Below are 23,499 nucleotides of genomic sequence, written 5' to 3'. Positions count from 1 at the left end.
TCCTCACTCCCCCTTCTCCCCTCGCCGTAGGAGAGGGCGTGCCGTGCCGTGGCGTGGCCGGACACAGCGTCATCAACCGCGCGCCCGCCGCCTCCTTCAAGCCTCACTGTGCCACTTTGCTCACAGCCCGGCGTGCAGACGCGGTAACTTCCGGTCACGTGCCCCGCTTCTGCGCACGCAGGGAGAGGCGGGGAGCGCGTCATCAGCCGCGCGCCTGCCGCCTCTCCTCCCCCCTTCCCAAATCCCCGCGCGCGCAGGCGTGGGGGCTTCCGGCCCGGAGGCTTCCGGTGCGGTGTAGCTCGGGGTCGGTGAGGCGGGGCCGGTAAGGGCGGCGGGATCGTGCCATGGCGGTGAACTACAGCGCCAAGGAGGAGGCGGATGGGCACCCCTCGGGCGGGATCGGGGTGCCAGGCGGCGGCGCGGTTGGCGGTGGTGGCGGCAGTGGGGGCGCCGTGAAGACCCGCAAGCCGGATAACACGGCGTTCAAGCAGCAGCGGCTGCCGGCCTGGCAGCCCATCCTGACGGCGGGCACGGTGCTGCCGGCCTTCTTCATCATCGGCCTCATCTTCATCCCCATCGGCATCGGCATCTTCGTCACCTCCAACAACATCCGGGAGTACGAGGTGCGCGGGGGGGCGCTCTGGGGTCCTGGTGACACCGAAAATGCCGGCGAATGAACTCTCTGAGACTTGTTTTGGCGTTTTAGGAAGCGAGCGTCCTTTATCAGGAAAGGGCAACGCGAGGGAGTGATTTCTATTAGACATTAGGAAGAGATTCTTCCCGGTGACGGGAGTGAGGCACTGGCACAGGTTGCCCAGGGAAGTTGTGGCTGCCCCATCCCTGGAGGTATTCAAGGCCAGGTTGGATGGGGCCTTGGGCAGCCTGGGCTGGTGCGAGGTGTCCCTGCCCGTGGCAGGGGGTTTGGAACTGGATGATCTTTAAGGGCGCTTCCAGCCCAAGTCATGCTATGGTCTGCATCGATCCTGTGCAACGAGACAAGAGCTGGGTACAGAATATATTTCCCACTTACGTGCATATGTATACATTTTCCCAGAAATCTTATGCATATTCTTTTACTTTCTAAGGTCTAATTTTAATGTTTTATGAATTTCACAACAGTCAGATCTCTTTGCTGATTTGGAGCTGGCTCCAGCTCTCTGCTTGACCTTGCATTTGAGATAGGGAAAGGCTGCAAACAGAAGTATGCAAAAAGACACATCTGTTCAGCAGAGGTCACTAAACACAAGACGTTATCATTTCTAAAAGAACAAAGAGTGCAACAGTTTCTGGTGAAACAGTACTTAAAAAAAAAAAGCTATAAAACCCCATCTTATCAGAAGGACATTCTGACGGACTTTCAGAAAAGTACTGTTACTTGGATGAAAACTTAACTCTACTTTAGCTTAAATCAAAATATTCCCTTTTTTTGTAATAGTAACTACTTTTTGTATGACTGAGCCTGGGCTGGCAGTGGTTGGCAGCCTCAGAGGACACTATGAGGGCACCAGCCTGGGGAGGGTCAGCAGTGCTGGAGCCCACCTGGCTGTAGGCGGCCGTTCCTTCCTGCGGATCTACCAACATCCCTTCCTGCTGCACTGGGCAGAATGGACAGGTAGTTTCTGTGCCAAACAGACATCTTGCCCTGGCTGTTTCATGTTGGTTTAGCATGTGTGCTTTTTAAGAAACCATCCAGTAATCACCCTGAGTAGTCATCGAGCTTACAGAGCATCCTTTGCACAGATCTCAGCCCTTCTGACAGCCTTGCCAGTGCTTCCCAGTGAACACCCAAGAAAATTGAGATGAGAGTGTTGGGATTGTTCAGCTTGGAGAAGACTCCGAGAAGACCTTGATGCAGTCTTTCAATACTTAAAGGGCGCTTATAAGAAAGGTGGGGAAAAACGTTTTAGCAGAGCCTGTAGCAATAGGACAAGGGATAATTGTTTTAAACTAAAAAGTTTATCTAGTTTAGACTAGATATTAGGAGGAATTCTTTTACATCGAGGGTGGTGAAACACTGGAACAGGTTGCCCAGAGAGGTGGTAGAAGCCCCATCGGTGGAAACATTCCATGTCAAGTTGCATGAGGCTCTGAGCAACCTGATCTGGTTGAAGTTTCCCTGCTCACTGCAGGGGATTGGACTAGATGACCTTCATGGGTCCTTCAAACCCAAACCATTTTACGATTCTGTCAAAGTTAATATGTTAATTAACACAGCCAGTGCAAGTTTAGTTCTCAGTAGTACATGTGCGTCATGTTTGGGATAGCTTGTGGTAATGGATTATAAATCTTTAAACATTCTAAAGTAGTTGTAGTTTCAGGACAAAATTCTGTGGTGAATATGTTGCTATAATTCTTATGTGCACTGCTGATTTAATGTTTTAGATGCTTTATGGGCAACCAGGGTGTTCAAAGTAAACTCGGAAGCAAAGATTGAAGAGTGTGGCTTTTTCTAATTACACTTACAAACCGCAAGTCATTTGCATCTGATAATTAACCACATCTCTGCTGTGTTAACCTTAACCAAAAACTAAAACATATCACAGGTCTCTTTGCTAACAGAATTACTTTGTGTTCTAAGGAAACAACACAAAGGGCTTGGGGACAACCTTGAAAAGCAAGTTGACAACTGTAATTAGTGAGTTAATGAGACCAAAATTGATTGTAGGGAAAAAAAGCATAGTGTTTTTTTTGTCAGATTGTTATATTGGAGAATATGGATTTTCATGGATCTCATCATTCCAGTTATCAGAGTAAGCTGTCACTTTCAAATAAGTAGTGTTTGAGACAGTGGCTTGGCTAGTGGTAGCAGTGTGGTAATGAAGCCCAGTTAGCTAAAGAAATACCAAGGCAAACAGTGATGGGTTTATGTTTTCATATTTCTGCTAAAATGCAAGCGATGATATAAGAAAACTTAAGGTTCACTTTCCTTTTATGCTGAGAACTAAAATACAAGTCAAAGGGAAAAGCAGAAAACAGCAAAGCTGGAGCCTATCTTACCGTGTCCCAATGTTGTGTGTAAGCATACTTTTGAAAGGCAGTTGGTTCCTGTGTCAAGGTTTGAGGACATGCAGAACATCTGAGAATTGACATGAATACTTTAGAGAACATTGTCAAGTTGTCATGGGTGTGCAGATTTCTAGATTGTCGTGTTATAGTCATACTTAAAGTACATACAGTCACGTTTTCATCTGGATACTCAATGGAGAGAAGTAAACAGAGAAAAAAATACTTGCAAGCTCTGATTTTTTTGACAACTGCATTTAAAATAGCCAATTCTGTAGTAAAGTGAAACTCTTGGATCATAATGATTGCAAGGTAAATATAATAGGGTAAATATGTCTCCTTTTTTTTTTATTATAACTGGCTCTGTGTTGATCTAGAAGGACAGGAAATGCATCAGAGTTTCATGAGTCCAAAAATGTAAGTAACTCCTTGTACCTATATTGTTGCAATATGAATATACAGAATTTTTATGTACTGTTGTTGCTTAGCAGCTCAGTCATGTACTCCTGAAAAGTTCCAGGAGGAGCCAAAAACTAGATGTTCCCATATGAAAATCCATGGATAAACTGAGAGCATGACACATGCTCCGCTGTGCGGTCAGACTGTATATGTAAAGCAGTAGTAGTAGTAGTAAAGCTGTTTATATTTGGGAAATGGTTGGCAGGTGCTGGCCTGCCACCCTTTCTAATTTCAAGATAGGTCAAGATTGGGAATGGTTTTGGTTGGTTGGTTTACTCTTTGGGTTCAGACTTGTGTCAGTCACTTCACTTGAAGCTCTCCAAGTCAGATCATTAGGCTTTCATGAGCACAGGAGGGACAGAGTTCTTTGCTTCTGAGAGTGTGATCAAACAGGGTATACAGGTAAGAGTGGGGAAGCCTGCGTTCTGTTCTCTCATCCTCACGTGTGTTTTGTGAGCCTTATATAATGCAGAAATTCTATGAGTGGGGTTATTATTCTAAAAGCAGCTGAATTTTTTTTTGCAAAAAAAATAAAAGTTTAAATAAAAAAAGGCTTTATAGTTGCAGCACCAAAATGTAGATGAAGTGTTTTATGGACCAACATTTGTGCTCTAACACCAATGAGGTTTGCAGTTTAAGACTGCCACCCCCTACTGCTTTGCTGAGATGTGTCCCTGCTTTGTATTGCTGTCTTTTGTTAGCAACCCCCAAATGTTATTCAAAATTAGCTGTAAATTTAGCTCTGGGAGACAAGACATCTAGAAGCTAGGTGCAGTGACTAAGCTCTTTCGAAAATGTGGCTGTGGAAGGAAGCAGAGGTAGTTATTTACTCCCACTTCCTAGGCAATAGAATACTTGTTAAGTATGTGTGCATGTATATATCTGCCCATAAACTTAGCCTTTTGGAATTGAGTAGGATGTATAATTTGTGTGCCTGAAATACATATTTATGTAGTTCAAATCACTCTTCCCTGAAACTCAATATTGCAGCCATTAGTAGCTCTGCGAACAGTACTGTTGTCATACAGGTGCAAGGACTGAGCAGCAAAATGTAGCTTTTCCATTGATTTCCTTTATAAGCTCTCTTGAACTAAAATGCGGAAGATTTCCAACAGTTAAATGTACTAGCATTATAGGGTTTTTTTGTGTTGGTTCTTCTCTAGTATTTTTTCACTGTTTCAAAGGGTATAAAGAGCCCTCTATCTTGGGTCCATCATGAAAATAGCTCATTTGTGTGGCAAATAAGAATCAGCTGTGTAAATATGTATTTTTGCCATGATACTAAAGGAGGAAGCATTGATGGAGCATATGACAATGTGATAAAAAATGGAGGAATATCCAAAACATTAACTGTGTAGGAAAGAGATCTTTGAGCTATAACTGCTGCAGTGAAATGCATAATCATAGTTGAAAAGCCAGATAGGCTTTAAAACATTACTAGGAATGAAGAACTGAGAGTAGGTTGCTGTTGCATGCATCTTCAGTGTTGTGAGCAGTTCCAGTAACACCACCTCAAAAATGATACAGAACTTAATAAGTCATACAGAGAGAGATAGCAAAAAGGACCAGAGTTATGGGATGCCTTTTATGCAAGAAGTGGCCAAGCAGCATAGGATAATCACGTGACAGTGTATGAAGTGTCCTAAATGACAAATGGTTCTGAGAATGTGTATATACAGTAAATATGTTATTTCTGTACTGCAAAAACATAAATCAACTGAGAAGGACTCAACAGCCTGAAAAAGCACTGGTGCCAGATAGCTTGGATGTACCCAAGCTCCTCAGATCAGCAGTTGTTGGGAACAGCTCACTCTGTGTAGGTTCGTCATCCTCAGCTGCTGAGTGATCCCTGGGGACATAACAGTGGGTCCATTGGATTCCTGTATTGGACCCCCAACTGAGTCCTTCAGTTCTCAAAAGTCCTGTTTTTCTTGTTTTGTTGAGAGATGAAGACAGATATCTCTATCCCTTTAAATTTCAGCTATCTGTTGATGTAGCCTGGAAATGTCAATGCAGGAAAAAACCACTTGTGTTAGCACCTACTGTACAGGAAAGCTCTTGGATAGCATTGAAGCTGGTGTCAGTGGTCAAAAGCATGGTTCTGTCTCAATATACATCAGTTTCATGCTCCATAGGTTTTAACCAATTATAATTTAAGTGAAGTCTTTAGACCTTTCGCAGCTTTAAAGTATTTGAGTTTTGTTCTTGATCTAAAACTTCTCTCCACACTAAAGAACTAGCTCAGGATCTGCAGTTTTATGTTCTTTCTAAAGGAAATGATTGTTCAAGTTTACTTTAGCAGGGGGAAAAAAAACCACCAAGTTAGCCTTGAACAAATGACATGCGTTGTTTGTTGAGAGCAGTGGTAGTCTGTCTGTTGTAGTGAAACAGGACTGCTGCAGTAGTGCTATTTCTAGATCGGCATAAACTCAATATCTTGGTCAGCAAAGGAAGCAAAGATTATTTGATGCTCTCTCTGCCAGCTAATAGCTTCTGAAGCTGAGTTGTTTCAGACAGGCTCGTTAGGGTGTAGGTCTCATCAGTCAGAAGTCTGGCAGCAGAGCAGATACTAAAAGTGCTGAGGGAAGACTAATTCTTCTGTCAGCAGCTTAATGGAGATCAGAGAAATCACAGGAAGAGAGACCTTGAACATCCAGAGGAAAATTTGCTTTAGTTGTTTCCTGAACCCTGAAACATGTTTGTTTTAGCTAACCTTAATACAGGTATTAGGATAGATCTTAAATCACTCTTAATTCTTGATACTGCATTTCACTACAAGCATGAATCAGGGCAAAACAGCAGCAGCCTTTCATGAAACTATGTAGATGTTGTAGCTTAAATGATACTGCTGTTAAATCAGTTTGTTGTCATAACTTGGTATACATTGCACCAAGCTGAATTTAAATACTAAATAGGAAGTTGATGGTAAGTGTTGAAACACATAGTTTACAGGCAGATGGGAGCTTTCTCCTGCTACATTTGGAGCTGTACGTGACAAGGAGCTGATGTGGTCAAGGGACTTCAGGTGGCTTGGGCTGTAGGGCGAGCTGATGGCTGCTGAGAACATTATACATACTGTCCAGGTAGCCTGTATGTACAGATTTAAAATACTGGCATGTTTTGAGTTACACTGTTAAAGATGAATAATAATTATATAAGCCAGATAAACACTGATCACCTTCCTTGTCCATCTATACTAGCATATTCATCTTCCCTGCTTTAAGAGACTTCTTGGGCATGATGTGATTTTATTTTTTTTAAACAAATATTTAAGTCTTCTGACTAATGGGTAAAAATGGTCAGCAAAGCAAGTTTTCTAATGCAAATTTTTTTTATTTCATATCTAAGCTTTTTTTTAAAAAAAAAAACTTTCTGGAAGGCATGTAAAAGCTCAAATCTGCTTGTCATAGTGTATGTGTTGTCTGGAGTATTCACTGTTGGTGTTTTAGTGTGGGGTTCTTTTTTGTTTATTTTGGTTTTTTGTTTTGTTTTCATCCAGCATCAATGCCCACCTCAGTGCTAAACTTTTTTGAGGCTGAAATTGAGTGTATAGACAGAATCACAACATCACATAGGTTGTTGGGGACCTCTTGAGATCATCAGATTGGGCAGAATGGGCTTTTGGAGTTGATGTGTAATAAGATTGCGAAATAAACACCACGTCAACTCTTCAGCTTATTAATCCATTTTCTTTACTCTCCCACTGTAATTTAATGACTTTTTTTTTTCTGTTATAGATTGACTACACAGGAACAGAGCCTTCTAGTCCTTGCCACAAGTGCTTAAATGTGTCCTGGGACATCACACCCCCTTGTACTTGCACCATCGATTTCACACTGGAACATTCATTTGAGGTATGCTCCACTGTGTGCAAAGTCAAATTAGAACAGTTTATATGGTTTATTTCATAATTGATAGGAAAACTGTATCACTTAAGTATTTAATTTATTTTTTTCTTTCATTTTAAAGGAATATTTCTAGTTTTCCTATGAACTTGGATCTGATTTTTATATGCCTTTTCAGTAGCAGGGATTATATGATTTTAAGTGTCTTAGTTTATCTATAAATGTACAACATTAAATGCTTGTGTTCTACACATTTAGACTTACTGTGTGTGTCACATAGCTGGCAAGTAGATCCGCTATCCCAGCGTGATTTATAAAAGTTGACAAGACTTGAAAATACCAGAGCTTTCTAACAAACTGGAGACAAATAATGAGGTTTGTGTGCTTAACATCGGACAAGATAGGTGTTGGGATTAGTGATGATGAGTATCATTCTGGTAGTTTATATCACGTTGGTACAATTTGACTTCGGGACGCCAGCTTATGTTAGGATAGTACTCTTATGTATTCAGTGTGAAGAAAGGATTGAGACTCCTACTTTATGAATGTTGCTGTAGAGTAAAAGCAGAGTTTAAGAGCTTAAAATTTAAACTTTGTGCGAATTAAATCTCCTCTTGCCTCATCTTGCTTCTTGTAGAGCAATGTATTCATGTATTATGGACTTTCCAACTTCTATCAAAACCATCGTCGTTATGTGAAATCTCGAGATGACAGCCAGCTAAATGGAGATAACAGTTCACTACTTGTAGGTATTCATGCTTGGTTATTAATAAGCAACTGACTTCTGACTATTGCATAAATCACCACAAAGTGGAGTATTTGGTTTAATAATAATGAGGTACTAGAATTCTTGTGTAACAGAAGACAACCAGAAGGAATTCATATTTTGTTTACAGAAAATAACTGAGTAAAATACTGTAAAATCTCATGTCCATTGTTTCATTAATTGGACAGCGATGCAGTACTCTAATCACTTCTCAAATTTATATAGTTTTAAACTGTCTTGTTATCTTCAGTCAGTAGTAACTATCTGTGTCCGCTCTGTCTGAAGTTTCCGTTCTTAGTGTAAAATAATATTTGGTTACCTAGCACTTGATTTGGATCCTGCAGCTAAATGCATCCATTTTTGTAGACTGTAGTTCAATATTGAACATCAGCGATATTGGAAAATACCAGTACTGCACATTCTGTTCAAGGTGCTGTGTAAGGTTTCAGGCCAAACTTCTCCTTTTCCTACGAGGAAATTGGAAGAGTGGAAATTGTTGTGAGGAGTGGAAATACAATTGGGTTCTTGCTCCAGAAAGAATAATTCTCCCTTTTTACCTGTAAACTTTAAAAAAAGAGGAGTTCCAGTAGGTTACATCTGATGACTGACATGGGGACTTGCTGGGGGGAGGTGGGACTTTTTCTGCTTGCACTTCTAGCATGATGTTGGAATCCCTGCAGCCTTTTGTGTTTTATGATACACTTGATTTCTTATAGCCTTATTTTCTATAACAGTGATACGTACTGAAAAAAACCTTTAAGAATACTTGAGTACTTCGTGTTGGAAAACTGTTTATATTGGAAGATATAAACAAGATATAAAGAGAGTTCTAATAGCTTCCAAGAAAAACTTATTTTTCATATGACTATGATGGGATGATTCTGACTTTATTCATGTTTTATTTAGATTTTATTCCTGCTTTTAAAACAAAAAAATCAATCATGCTAACTAGTACTGAATGCTAAATTATTTGTAAATAACCTGACTTACGAAAAGGTTATTTTTGTGGTACTTTTAATATGTACACGTTACTGAGGTACTTTAGTAAAAAATAGGTTAGTTGAATAAACTAGTGTAGACTCACTTGCCTTTTTTCTTTCTGACTATCAGAATCCAAGTAAGGAATGTGAGCCTTATCGCACGAATGAGGACAAACCCATTGCTCCTTGTGGAGCTATTGCCAACAGTATGTTTAATGGTATGGTAACACAACTATAAGTTATCACTTAGATGTTTTTGTGGTACAGTGAATGTTTCATGTTGTGTTGCAAATTGTTCTGAGTAAAGACATTGCAGGCTTGTTTTGAATTAACACTTCTTAATTGTTCAGAATTTTATATTGTACTGCTGTCGCTTTTTTCAAAATTGCTAATTAATCTGATAGTGTTCAAAAGATGGAAATAACTGTTGTGAGAAGCTGCTGTGGTGTAGACATATAGATATCATATGTATAATATGCTACTGCCTAATATACATTGATTCTTACAGAACAGCTTGTGATTGTGATAGGCAGATAATAAATACCTTGTCCAATTCTTTGTTTTGTTTCTCTTGGAGGTAGTTTTTTCACTGCCTTTCAGGATCATCTGCCTAATTAAAGTTTCTCCAACTCGCTTTCTAATTTGATTTTCTTCTTAGATACATTGGAATTATATCGCATTGATAATGACACAAGGATCCCTATTACTTTGATTAAAAAAGGCATTGCGTGGTGGACAGATAAAAATGTAAAGTTCAGGAATCCTACAGGAGATGGAAATAACTTAACTGCACTTTTCCAAGGTAAAAAAAAAATTTGTGAAATTTTAAGAACAACAAAACACTTCAAACACATTTTTATTCCAGTGAGTTTTAACCAGCTGATGGAATTTTAGTGAACTTGCTAATTGAAAATATTGTGGCTCTCTGAGGAAATCCAAGCTAAGGTCTACTCTGCTATCTAGAAAGGTGGTCTTTAAATAATGAAAGCTGCAAATTTCATGTTGAAGAGTTTGGTTTTACCTTGACTGTAATAATTACTCTTTTAAAATTGCTGATATTTTTTCACCTTGAATATTCAGAAGACCTTAATATCTGCACTGCTGTCATGATTTAACCCAGCTGGCTGCTTACTAACCCAGTGGAATGGGAGAAGTGAGAAGTTTTGTGGGTTGAGATGAAGACAATTTAATAGTTAAAAAAAACCCCAACCCACATTGTAAGGAGAAAAACCCAAACAAGAAAGAGGGAGGAAAATAAAACCCAAGAAATATAAGTAGTGCAACAGACAATTGTTAGCCACCATTGAGTTCTGAGCAGCATCAGCCCCTGCCTGTCTCTGGGTTCCCAGTTTTATCGCTGAGCACAATGTGATATGGTAATGGAATATCCTCTTGGTCACTTGGCGTCAGCTGTCACAGCTCTGTCCCCTCTCAGCCTTCTTTGCACCCCCAGCCTACTCGCTGGCAGAGCAGTGTGAGGAGCAGAAAAGGCCTTGGGCTGTGTAAGCAATCCTTAGCAATAAATAAAACATCAGTGTGCTGTCAACGCTGTTTTCATCACAAAACAAAAACATAGCAGGATACGTGCTATTATGGAGAAATTAACATCGTCCCAGCCAAAACCAGTACAACTGCTGTAGTGCTTGGATTTAACTCGAAAAGAAATCATGCAATTGTTTAATCAAACATATGGAGTTTTCATTTAATCTTCATATGGAGTTTTCATTTAAATGTTTCTGCTGGTAGATTGTGCAAAGTAATCTAAAACCCTCGTTCTTTTTCATGAATAGAAGTGACTGATTTCTCTCATTTGTTAGGTTAAATAGAGTTCGGTAAACCAAAGTTTTCTTTGGCTACCAGTGTCTGAAAATAGTCTTTCTCAGGGCTCTAAGGGGTGTGTGTGTTTATCCGAGCTGTGTAGTAATTTCAGGTCTAACCTGATGTGGGTTTCTGGCTTAGTCACAGCCAAATTACCAGTGTGATGTCAGCCTTGGAAAAGCAGATACCTCACCCTAATACCATGTCAAAATGTATTTCCAATAAAATTAGCAAAAGCATTAGTGTGGCATCATCTAAAATAGTGTTCATAATTTTATTTGCTCACAGTCCCTAAAGCGGTAGTCAAAACTCTTTCAACAAGTGAGCAGAGGAGCTGTCATCATAATGGAGATCTGTCTCACTGAAGTAATCTTATTGAGACAAGACTTCCTAACTATATAAATATGTAGAGGAGGCAAATTTGTTTAAACAAATGGACACTGCTGTCGTGAAAATAAATGGATATGAAGTACTATTTAAGCTGCAAAGTAAAGTTCTTAAGTGGCCCAATTCTTGCAATAGTAGTGAGCCAACCTGTCTGTTCATGCTGTTTAGAAGTTGATATGTTTTTTGTAATATTAGAATGAATTTTGATGAGCCAGTGCATTACTTAGTCCTGTACTAAAAATACTTTGGTTTTAATTGTAGGCACAACAAAACCTGTAAACTGGCCCAAGCCAGTGTATATGCTGGACTCGGAGCCTGACAACAACGGCTTTATCAATGAAGATTTCATTGTGTGGATGCGTACTGCTGCTTTGCCAACGTTTCGCAAGCTGTATCGTCTCATCGAAAGGAAGAATAATTTACACCCTACCTTACAGGCTGGAAAATATTCTTTGGTTATCACATACAGTATCCTTTGAAAAACCTTAGAAAGCAGCTAAGGACCTTAGCTGGATTACACAGGTGTATACTTGGACAAGTGTGAGCTAGCCATTTTTCTTACCATCTTTGAAAAAAGACCATATTGAGCTGTGGTTGAAAACTGGTAGTGAGAGCGGGGTAGAATAATTACCATCTAGTACTATGCAAGTTTTTCTAAAATTAACATGTGTAGCCTGTTAGACTGCAAAATTCAGTTCAGTTTTTAAGTTTCATAAATGAAATGAATGGATTAGACATAGAGTCTTTACTGTAAGTGCAGTTTTACACATAACATTCTTAAGCTATTTTGTAATTCATATAAGACTGCATTCATATAAAAGTACAATTTTTAACAAGGATAAAAACATTCAGTTCAGTGGAGAAAAAAAAAAATAATCAACTCTTTAGAGAAGGCCTTTGTGAGGAGATAATTGAGGTGTTAATCCTAGGGAAGATTTTGGTGTAGAATTTATGCAGTAAGACACTAATGTATTCTGTGTACACTTAACTTGAATTCTCACTAGTGGATGGTCAGTGTCATTCACTTTCTTCTTGCCCATGTTGTTTATGGGTACTTGTGGTCCCCACTAGCTGCCTCCTGTGGGATGGAGGCTGAAGTCTATGAATGGGAGCATTTCCGTGTGATGATTTTTTTGGGCAGGCTGCCTGCATTTTGGCTGACAGGAAGACACTTAAGCATAGTTCAGGTGATGCTTAGCATTCAGGTGAGCTGATAAACCTTGAAATCTGTTAAAAGGCCTAGGTAACAGCCAGGTTCTAGTTTCTGCACGGTACTATCTATGGGCACGCTTTATTCATCCTTAGGAGGATAATGTGGCCCATTAGCAGCGTGCATTTTTACTCATCAGCATATGCACTACTAATTCTTTGATGTCTTCTTGTGCTTTCCTATGGACAGTTAATTGCTGCTTGGACACTGAAGGGTATTGATTATCTGGGAGAGACATTTTTCATGCCTGCAGGAATTAACATTCATTCAGGAGCCTGGAGTTTACTTTGGGTCCTACTGTGGCTTCACGTATTGTTGTCAGATTACTCTGTCCTTGGAGACTTAGCCCAGAGCAATCTTTGTGTCCCTCCTCTGGACCGACTCCAGCAGGTCCCTATGTTTGCTGAGGACTCCAGAGCTGAACATAGTACTCCAGATGGGGTCTTACAAGAGCAGAGTAGAGAGGGAGAGTCACCTTCCTCGACCTGCTGGTCACACTTCTTTTGATGCAGCCCAGGATAAAATTGGCTTTCTGGGTGGCAAGTGTACATTGCCGGCTCATATTGAGCTTCTCATCAACTAAAACACCAAGTCATTCTCCTCAGGGCTGCGTTCAGTCCATTCTCCTCCCAGCCTCTAACTGTGCTTTGAGTTGCCTCGACCCATGTGCAGGACATTGCTCTTGGCCTTGTTGAACTTCATGAGGTTCACACAGGCCCACCTTTCAAGCCTGTCAGGGTCCCTCTGGATGACATCCCTTCCTTCCAGCGTGTTGACAACACCACACAGCTTGGGTCATCGGGGGACTTGCTGAGTGATGCGCTCAATCCCACTGTCCATGTCTCCAACAAAGATGTTGAACAACACCACTGGTCCCAATGCCAAACCCTGCCACTTGTTACTGGTCTCCATTTGGACATTGAGCCATTAGACACAACTCTTTGAATGTGACTCTACAGCCAATTCCTTATCCATGGAGTGGTCCATCTATTAAATCCATCTCCCCAGTTTAGAGATGAATGTTATATGGGACAGTGTCACATGCTCTGCACAAGGCTGGGTAGATTATGTTGGTTGCTCTTACCTTTTCCACCAATTCTGTAACCCCGTCAGAGAAGGCCACCAGATTTGAGAGTCACAATTTGCCCTTAGTGAAGCTATGTTGACTGTCACTGATCACTTCCTTATTTTCCCTGTGCCTTAGCAGAGTTTCCAGGAGGATCTGCTCTGTGATTTTGCTGGGCACAGACGTGACACTCACTGTCCTTTAGTTCCCCAAGTCTTCCTTTTTGGCCTTTTTAAAAATGGGAATTATGTTTCCCCTTTTCCAGTCAGCGGGAGCTTCACCGAACTGATGTGACTTCTCACATATGATAGAGAGTGGCTTGGCAACTTCATCAGCTAGTTCCCTTGGGGCCCGCAGATGTATCTCATCAGGTCCTGTGGACTTTTGCACCTTCAGGTTCCTTAGATGGTCTCACATCTGATCTTCTACAGTGGGCAGTTTTTCATTCGCCCAGTCTTTGTCCTTGCCTTCTGTGACTTGGGTGGTGTGTCTTGAGCCCTTGGCAGTGAAGACCGAGTCAAAAAAGTCACTGAGCACCTTATGCTTCTCTGTTTCCTGGGTAACCGGGTCTCCCCTTCCTTTCCGGAGAGGGCCCATGTTCTCCCTAGTCTTCCTTTTGTCACTGCTATGCCTATAGAAGCTTGTCTTGCTGTCTTTGACATCTTTGGCTGGATTTAATTCTGTCTGCTCAAATAATTTCTCTATATTCCTCTCAGGCTACCAGCCCTTGCTTCCACCCTTTGTAGACTTAGTTTTTGAGTTTAAGTTGGTCCAGGAGCTCCTTATTCAAACATGTAGGCCTCCTGGCACTTTTGGCTGACTTCTTCTTTGTTGGGATGCATCACTCTTGAGTTTGGGCCCTTCTACCTCCAGGGCTTTATCCCATGGTACCCTACCAAGCAGATGCCTGAAGAGGCCAAAGTCTGCTCTCTTGAAGTTCAAGGTAGTGAGCTTGCTGTGCGGCCTCCTCACTACCCTAAAGATCTTGAACTCCATTATTTCATGGCCACTGCAGCCAAGGCTTCCCTTGAGCTTCATACTCCCTAACAGCCCTTGCTTGTTGGTGAGAACAAGACCTGGCATAGCACCTCTCCTTGTTGGCATCTGTATCACTTGGAGAAGGAAGTTATCATCAGTACATTCCAGCAGCCTCCTAGATTGCTTATGCCCTGCTGTGTTGTGCCTCCAACAGGTATTTTAGTGGTTGAAGTCCCATGAGGACCAGGACTTCTGACCTACATATAAAATGAAATTGAGTAGCTTAAATGAGAGCAAAATCAGGTCGATTGGGTGCTGTAAAGGAATTGAGAGAAGCACGGGAAAGAGGAAAGAGCAGAGGTAGTTGGTAGCCTAGAAATTTGAGAACTTTAACTTAAGGATGTAATGACAATGAAGAGCAGACTGATTTTGGAGGTCAGAAAAATCCAGAAGTGTAAAAAGGGTGGGAGGTCTATTCTTCTGTCTTGGACAAACTAAAGACTAGCTAGAAGTGCAGGAGACTAGTGGAGGAAGGTTGTCATAGTTACTGAATTATTAAAATTTTAAAGCACTAAAGAACAATTTTGAAATAGCTACTGCGATGTTTTCCTTTGCAAGACTGTGGGGAGTCTGTATAAAATTGAATGAACAGTCATTTTTTACTTAACTTTTATTGAAGAATTAAAGTTCAGTTTCCTCCACTTATTGAAGCTGCATTCAAAACCTCACAGAATCATGCATTTACTTTTCCCTTAAAAAATGGTTAACACTTTCTATGTGCCTAATGTGGCATTTTTCTTGGAGTAGCTGACAGGGCCCAGATTAGCCTTAGCCTGAAAGGACAACTAAATATTTCATATTTGCATTTCCAAGCAGCTTGTATTTGGAACTTGAGTGAAATAATCCAAAATTTTAATGTACTTGATTACATAAAGCTAGATTTGGAAATTTGCTTCTTGTTTTCCTATATGTTTTTTCAGATTATCCCGTACACAGTTTTGATGGAAGAAAAAGAATGATCCTAAGCACCATCTCGTGGATGGGAGGCAAAAATCCCTTTCTTGGAATCGCTTACATTACTGTTGGGTCCATATGCTTTTTCTTGGGAGTAGTACTGCTGATCATCCATCACAAATATGGAAATCGAAACACTAGTGCAGACATTCCAAATTAGTCTTGTATTCTGAAACCAAATGTACTGCATGTGCATCAAGGCCAGTCCAGAACGGACCCAGTTTTTGAAAGATAAATCTCTGCTTCTGTCACTTCTGCAACTGGGTACATAATTTTAATCTAAAGCTCCCCTTCCCCGTACTGTGGATCAACTCTTGAAAGTGACGGGTATACAATTAGCTCTATTGATTGTATCTCTGCCGATATCAGAAACAATGTTCTGATATTTGCCTCTAACTGGGCAGGCCACGCGATGCATATAGCTCCTGTTCCCTTGATGCATCTGCTGCTTCTTCCTGTGCTGTGTAATATCAGTATGATTCAGTACATACAGATTGTGTGGGGAAAGACTGTTATAAGATACTGTAAATTGTTAACTTTCTGGAATTCAGGTGTCAGTGCTGTTGAAAGGAAAAGTCAAGTCTTAAATGCTTTTTTCAATTTACTGTCTTGTGTGCATGGGCTTTTACATTTTTTGCTGAGATTTTAATATATTTATATAAGTTGTTAAATATTTTTCCTGTGTCCTGCCCACGTCTTTTATGTTAAATCCTTAAGTGCTGTGTAAATTTCAGCACTTGTTACATTCGTTGTATATTTACAATCTATGTGCCTGGCCAGTAAACTAGTACCCTATGAAGATATCAGAAAACCTATGTGTTAGTTATCTGTGTGAGTCCCTTTTAAAGTTTGTTCTAAATTGGGAAATGTTTGTTTTGGGTAGAATCTGCTTTTTTCAAATTTTCGTTGCTTTAAGTCATGCCCAGTACTACTTTACCTATTGTGCTTGCTAATTTTGCTTTCTGTGAGCAGCTCCAAGCGTTAATTCAGAACCTAAAGCGTTTTTTTCCATTCACAGTTTTGGGTGAATTCCTTTTACTGGAGGAATTTCCTAATTTTATTGGGGCATGTGTATGCTGAGCAGGCTTTCTTGTAAAGGAATTGTGATACACTTTTTTCTTATTTGGAGTGAACCCCACATTAACTTTTTGCGGTGTTAAAGACAGTAAACTATAGAAATTGAAATGTTTTTTTCACTGAAATGCAGGTTGGGCTTGCTGTGAAACCTAATTTAAGTATTGCAGTTCGAAGCAATGTGCAGGTCAAGGTCTTAAAGTACAAAGGGGTTCACTTTAGGTTCATTAAAATTTAACTGTAACCTGTAAAATATTATTTTTGGTGACTTTTTTTTGGATGATGCACAGAAATTGTCATGTATATGGTGGAGATCTCTTTATATGCGATTAGTTGAGAAAGCATTGAGTATATTAAAGACCTAATAAATTCTGCAAACCATTTAATAAGATATTGTATTTTATTCTTGAACATGGAGTTACGTTCATCTGGATGAAGAGATGTTTTCTCAAGTGCAAATGAGTTTTAAGCAAGTTGTATATCTAGGATTGCATATCTGTTACAAGAAGTTATTTATTCACGGTCCAATAGCTTAATCTATAGCAGCCAGCTTTAAACACCACCATTAATTTATCACAAACCCATGGCCGTTCACTGAATTACTTGTGTAATCTTTTTAAGCTAGCCATTTAATTGTATAAGCCTTTATAAACTGTGGAATGAGGTAGCGTTTCCAGTGTGCTAGCTTTCTGTAATTCCATCTAATAATTTGTTTGCATAATACAATGTGGCAGCATAGGACTTTAAACAGTTAAAAGATTTTAAGATATTAATTACAGTGTTGTGTCCATGTTGCTGGAATTATAGACTAAGGGTATGTACTATTGTATATTGCAGGGCAGAAAACTCACGCAAAATATTAGACTGGCTTTCATCTGTAGAGTAGCTGCTAATGCAAAATACAGTAAGTAAGTAAGGGAATGTCTCCCAGTTACTAGTTATTAAAATATTTTGATTTTTGAACTTTGTGTTTGGCACTTGAAATGCAAATATATTCTGCTTCATCCATAATCCTTCTTTTCCCAAGTATCGGTTACTGCTTTTAGGGCTGTGTTCAAATTTAAAAACCAAGTATTTTTGTATCTTTACCTTAAAATATGTTTCAATGCCTTACCTTTTTTCGCCTGACTATACCTGTCAGTGCTGCTTTGATATTTTCAATGAAGTGCACCAGATAAGAATTGCTGTCTGTTTGGTTTCTGTTAAAATTAAGCTCTGAGTGGCTGTAGCAGTAAGTACTTGTCAGGCAGTACAGAATGGTCGGGGCTGGAAAGGACCTCTGGAGATCACCAATCCAACTCCCCTGCTAAAGCAGATTCACTCAGACCACGTTGCACAGGAACATGTCCAGATGGGTTTTGAGTATCTTCAGAGGAGGAGACTCTACAACCTCCCTGTGCAGTCTGTTTCTGTGTTCCATCACCCTGAGACTGTGTGCCCGAGGAGCTTAAAATACTAGGTCAAATTTGTAAACTCTTTCTTCACTCATGCTCGTTTGTCTTGATGCTATGTTCATAACTTTGGAGATCTGTGGATTTTGTATTTCTTAGAAGCTGCCCATATGCCACGTGTTCAAAAATGAAACCGCAGCATCCCTGTCTGACACTTCTCAGGTCAGTGCCTCTGTCCTGGTGTTCAGTGTCATGTGTTGTATTTGAATTTGATCACCTGTGACCTTGTTCTCCAGTGGCATCCTTCAGAGGTATTTGCTACCAGAGTTCAGAAACGCAAAGAGAAAAGCCTCTGCTTTTAAGTGCTGGTTTGGTGCTTTCCAAGCCATACCCAAGTGAGGCAGTGCCCAACATGAGAGATCATAAGTTTCTGGAGGCAGTGCCTTTTACAAAGGTCTGCTTAGGAATTAATCTTCCGTGGAGAGAGTAGCTTGAGAAAGTAGGAATGTCCCTGTCTTATGCAAGAGCAAACCAAATTCTCTTGTATGAAACCACCTTCCTTTGTGTTACATCCCTGTAGCAAAGCAGATTGTCACCTCAGGTATTTTAACTGTCGGCTATTTGGGGAGCTGTCGGTTGTGCTTTTAAATCGGAGGGAAGAGTTACCAGCTTATAACTGGAATGTCAAGGGTACTTCACAGCTTTTGCTCCCCAACGTCACACTGGTACTGAAACTAGGTTGTCAGTAGCATAGTTTTGCTTTAATTACAAATATTAAACCTTGAAGAGTGCAAGACTTGTCTTTTATTTCTTTTAACAGAAATCTCCATGGGAGGAAAGGCCATGACAGTCTAGGGTCAGGTAACATCTGCAAGCATATGTATCTACCTGCATCTGTCAATTAGAGCAACGAATGTGGTTGACATTTGGATTGGATTCGCAGGAGGCATTACTGGCTGCACCTTTCTCTCAGAAGCCTTATTTGCAGTGGAAAATAAGGGTTACAGGGTCTGTAGACAAAAAAAAAGTTCAAGACTGAGTTGAAGTAAGTAGAAAAGTGTAACTAAGTGTAAAGCAGAATGTACCTATGGTCACTGAAAAGTTACTGATGCGATATAATTACCAAAGATGGCAAGGTGTAACCACAGAGTAATCTTGAAACACAGCAAACAATTCTGATCCTTCAAAGTTCCCATGACAAGAATACGGTTTCTGATCATTTGTGATTGACCCTTATAAGTACTACATAAGTTTGTTTTTTATGGAAGTTCGATATTTGTGTTCCCTGTAACTGAACAAAGTCACTATGATGAGTTAGAAACGAAAAGGGCATCAACACAAAGGCCTTCAGGAAGGTCAGCAACATCAGTCTTAAAATCAAGCCAGTTCCATGGGGGTTTTGCATTGACCGGGTCAGCGAGTTAAAAAAAAAAAGCAACAAACAAACAGAAGACCACAACAAAACTCTCACACGCAAACAAATGCAACAGCCTGAAATGTTACATATATGGAATACCTGTCTGTATTGAGCAGCCTGCTTCAAATTCTCACTTTCAAAGTAGGAGAAAAAAAAAGGTGAAGCTATTCCTGCTGTCTTGGCGATGCGGCCAGTTTATGGAAGAGGCTGCTCCTAGCAGTGTGAAAGCCCAGTGGTAAGAAGGTTTTTTTGTTGTAGTAGTAGTACTACGTTTCCCTCAGATCAGCAGAAGTATTTTCATGTAAAAATACCGTGCTTTCCAGCTCGCAGAATCTGTTCTGATGGCTGTATTGCCTTCTATGCCTAAATGTAAAGTCTAATCATATTTGACTGTTTCAATTAAGACTAAAGTCCATTAATTCTGATAAGAATTAGCAGGTCCTTGTATGACCCGAGTCTTATATAAGAAACTGCTTTCTTGTAAGCCTCCCATTCCAAACATGCTCAACTTGTGTTTGAAAATTAAGTAATGCTGTCCATCACTTGAGTTATACCAACTGTTGTGACAAAGTCTGAAGTTGGAAAATTATCTTTCTCGTTCCCTGTTGGGAATAAAGTAAAGAGGAATAAAAGCATAAGCCAATAATTAATGAAGCTCAAGAAGTTTTAAAAAACCAACAAACTGAAAGAAGGTCAGTGAAGTTCTTTCTCGCTGGGACCCTGATTTCAGATAAAGATGGGCATAGAAGGAACAACTCAAGCAAACAGTGCCAGAGTTTTGTATGATTTTAGTTGAATTTGCACCTGAGTGAGTGGATTGCGCTCAAATTTTGCAAAATAAAATGTTGATATGCTTTAAGTAGTTTGAGAATGTAATTAATGACCTAGTTAACTGTTACGAAAATGGGAAAGATTGGATGGTGATATTCTTGGAAAAAATAAAAACGTGATTGTCTCCAGGCTTGCCTACTGAGATCTGGAGTTAATGCAGCTGAAGTTAGTGTGTGCTTCATGACAGATGCTTGTAAACTTTAGAATAAATCTTTTTTCTGTCAGCAAGTTCTTTTAATGCAACTTTAGTGTATTGTACAACTCAAAGTAACTTGGAAAATGCTTGTACTGAGAGAATACAGTACTAAATTCTTTCTTTGTACACAATGTAGCTTTCAACTGAGTAAATAATGAAAAATAATTAAACCAGTGGGCGGGCAAGACTCATGAGGAGGTTTAAAAGATTGTAATTCTCAGCTGTCCTATACCAGGAGATTCCCCTTAAACAGCTGGGTTGAATGTTACCTCAGTTGTTTGTGTGATCTCTTTAGCAGGGTTTACATATTTTTCTATTATTGGTTTAAGAGTTAAAACTTTTCTTTTGTCACGAATGCTTATTAACATAGGGAAACGGTTTAGTGGTGGACTTGATGATCTTAAAGGCTCTTTTCCAACCTAAATGATTCTGTGATTCTGTAGCAACCTTGTTTTCATTCTGGCTCAAACAAAACTGCTTAACAGTGAGTATTTAATAATTTTATTATTCTTCAATATGATACATGCAAAACATTATGTTAGGAGAAAGCAGTCTGAGTTTACTTCTAGTGAAACATCCTCCCCCTGAGGTGACGAGTTGCCATGTCTCTTCCACTCAAGTTTTCATTTCTTCATAAATCAGACAGTACTGAAGATGTGAGCTACACTTGCTCTGAGCAGTCATCTCATAGCTTTAATTAGTATGTAACCAGGTACCAATGCCAGGCTTTAAGTATGGCCTTTCTGCTGAAAAGTGTGTTTTGACAGACAGTAGCACTGAAGCTCAGGTTCAGAGACATCAGGAAATGGTCCACACAACAGAAACTAAAAAGTAATAATTTCTCTGGGGATTATCATCCTTTTGACAGTATCTAAATGCAACTAAGTATATAAAAATTAGAACACAAATATTATATGCACTCATAAGATGAAAGATTGCAAGAGGAATGAATGGAAATCTATCTTGCAGCACTATTAATGTATTCTAAGTGTTAGTCTATAATAGCGCTGCTTGAGTGTTTGAAAACTATTTGTTAAATAATACATCCAATCCTCCTTTGTTAGAACACGTTGTATTTCTCTATGACCATGCTTTCTAAATGGTATTTTTAAAATTCTACTCAGCTAAGACCTTACCTAAAATTACTTCTTCATCTTTGTGTTTTCAGTCTCTTTCTGGGGCACCTCATCAGACCGAGAAGTGCTGTGCTTTGAGATGTGATCCTTGTTATCTCCATACGAGATTAAGCACTAATCTGCTGTGTTTGACATGCGTTATTCATCTTGAGGTCTGGCACCATTGCAAAAGCAGTACAATGCCAAAAAATGAGTGCACTGCAACTGCAGCAAAGCCAGGAAGCTCTTCCTGACAACAGTGTATTTCAGTGAAAGGTTGAAACACAAGAAGATGCAATTACGGGGCTAGATCTGCAATGCAGAGAAATCACAGGGTACTCGGAGCACTTCCTCCAAGGGCAAATAGATTTTTCCGTTAGATTCTAATAGGCTTGCATTTCATATAAATCTGACATTACTTCACTGAGTGATATGTAATTATGTATCTATTATAACATGAAATTAAGGTTGGGCTTTCTTTTTTCATGTGCAGAGTGCTCAGTATCCCTGCTACTAATGAAGTGTTAGGCAGTGGGCAGGTACCTGCTCTAGTTTTGCTTTTTCTGTGCATAGTGGCTCAAGAAGGGATGTCACATCTGTCCCAAGGGGTGCTGGACCTGCTTGGCTGGGTCAGGCCCAGGCTCTGCCTAGCTCAGCATTCCTGCCTCCATTGATAGCCACCAGGGGTGATTCCAAGGGGGTCCGCACAAACAGAAGCAGCACATGGTGGGACTCTCCCTTCCAGCCCTCTGCAGGTCTGAAGCTTTTTAATGAATGGTGATTGTAAAATTTGTCTGTAGCACTCAGAGGGATGTTTCTTTCATGGGTTTGCCAAAGCGCCTTTTGCAGGCAGAGCTGGCAGACACAGCATCCTGTGGCAACATTTCCCTAGTTTGTGCTGTACCATGTGGAGGAACATCAATACCTCCTGGTTGAATCCACACTGAGGAGCCTTCATTTACTACCCCATGCTTCTCGCTGCCAGACACCGTACTGTTCCCACCTCACCCTCCCTGTCCTGCTCTCAGTGTTGTGGGGCTCATAGAACGGTTTGGGTTGGAGGAGACCTTAAAGATCATCTGGTTCCAACCACCTGCCATGGGCAGGGACATCCCACCAGCCCAGGCTGCCCAAGGCCCCATCCAACCTGGCCTTGAACACCTCCAGGGATGGGGCAAGTACAGTTTCCCTGGGCAACCTGTGTCAGTGCCTCACAACCCTCATAAAGAATTCTTCCTAATGTCTAACCTAAATCTTCCCCCCTGCAATTTAAAGCCATTCCCCCTTGCCCTATCACTCTATGCCCTTGTAAACAGTCCCTCTCCAGCTCTCCTGTAGCCCTTTCAGGTACTTCCTTCAGCCCTGCCACCTCCTCCCTTGCCCCCACCCCTCGCCATATCTTGAGCCACCCGACCTATTGCCCCCCCCTCGCCACATAATATCTCAGCATCAGGCTGAGAGAGTTGGGGTTGTTCAGCCTGGAGAAGAGAAGGCTCCAAGGAAACCTTTTAGCGACCTTCCAGTACCTGAAGGGGCTACAGGAAAGTTGGGGAGGGATTGTTGACGAGGGCATGGAGTGATAGGACTAGGGACAATGGCTATAAAATGGAGACCGGCAGGTTTAGATCAGACATTAGGAGGAATTTCTTGCCCAGGGACGCTGTGGCTGCCCCATTCCTGGAGGTGTTCAAGGCCAGGCTGGATGGGGCCCTGAGCAGCTTGGGCTGGTGGGAGGTGTCCCTGCCCACGGCAGGGGGGATGGAACTGAAAGGCTCTAAGATCCCGTCCAACCTAAACCACTCTATGATACGCTGACCTTACCCCCACTGCGCCCCCCTCCGTAACCCCTCGTCCGGCCCCTCCCTCTGCCATCTTATGCCCAGCCCCCCGTCCCGCCCCCCCGCCGGGAGGACTGGCGCGCGGCGGCGCTCTGGGCTCTGCAGCGCTGC

General features: G+C 40.9%; 1 protein-coding gene across 1 annotated transcript; it reads left to right on the top strand.

The window, feature by feature from the left end:
- The first annotated feature begins 227 nt into the window (after nucleotides 1-227).
- Nucleotides 228-16,989, top strand: TMEM30A (transmembrane protein 30A). The gene is made up of 7 exons (XM_009564757.2): nucleotides 228-623; nucleotides 7,200-7,316; nucleotides 7,945-8,052; nucleotides 9,184-9,271; nucleotides 9,712-9,855; nucleotides 11,520-11,726; nucleotides 15,493-16,989. Exons 1-7 carry the CDS (start codon nucleotides 345-347, stop codon nucleotides 15,684-15,686), a joined length of 1,137 nt encoding a protein of 378 aa, XP_009563052.2. The 5' UTR covers nucleotides 228-344; the 3' UTR covers nucleotides 15,687-16,989.
- Nucleotides 16,990-23,499: the final 6,510 nt, after the last annotated feature.

The sequence above is a fragment of the Cuculus canorus genome, chromosome 3, assembly GCF_017976375.1.
Source record: "Cuculus canorus isolate bCucCan1 chromosome 3, bCucCan1.pri, whole genome shotgun sequence".
Classification (NCBI taxonomy): Eukaryota; Metazoa; Chordata; class Aves; order Cuculiformes; family Cuculidae; genus Cuculus; species Cuculus canorus.
The sequence above is the reverse complement of the archived record's forward strand: the minus strand, read 5'-3'. Positions and strand labels throughout refer to the sequence as shown.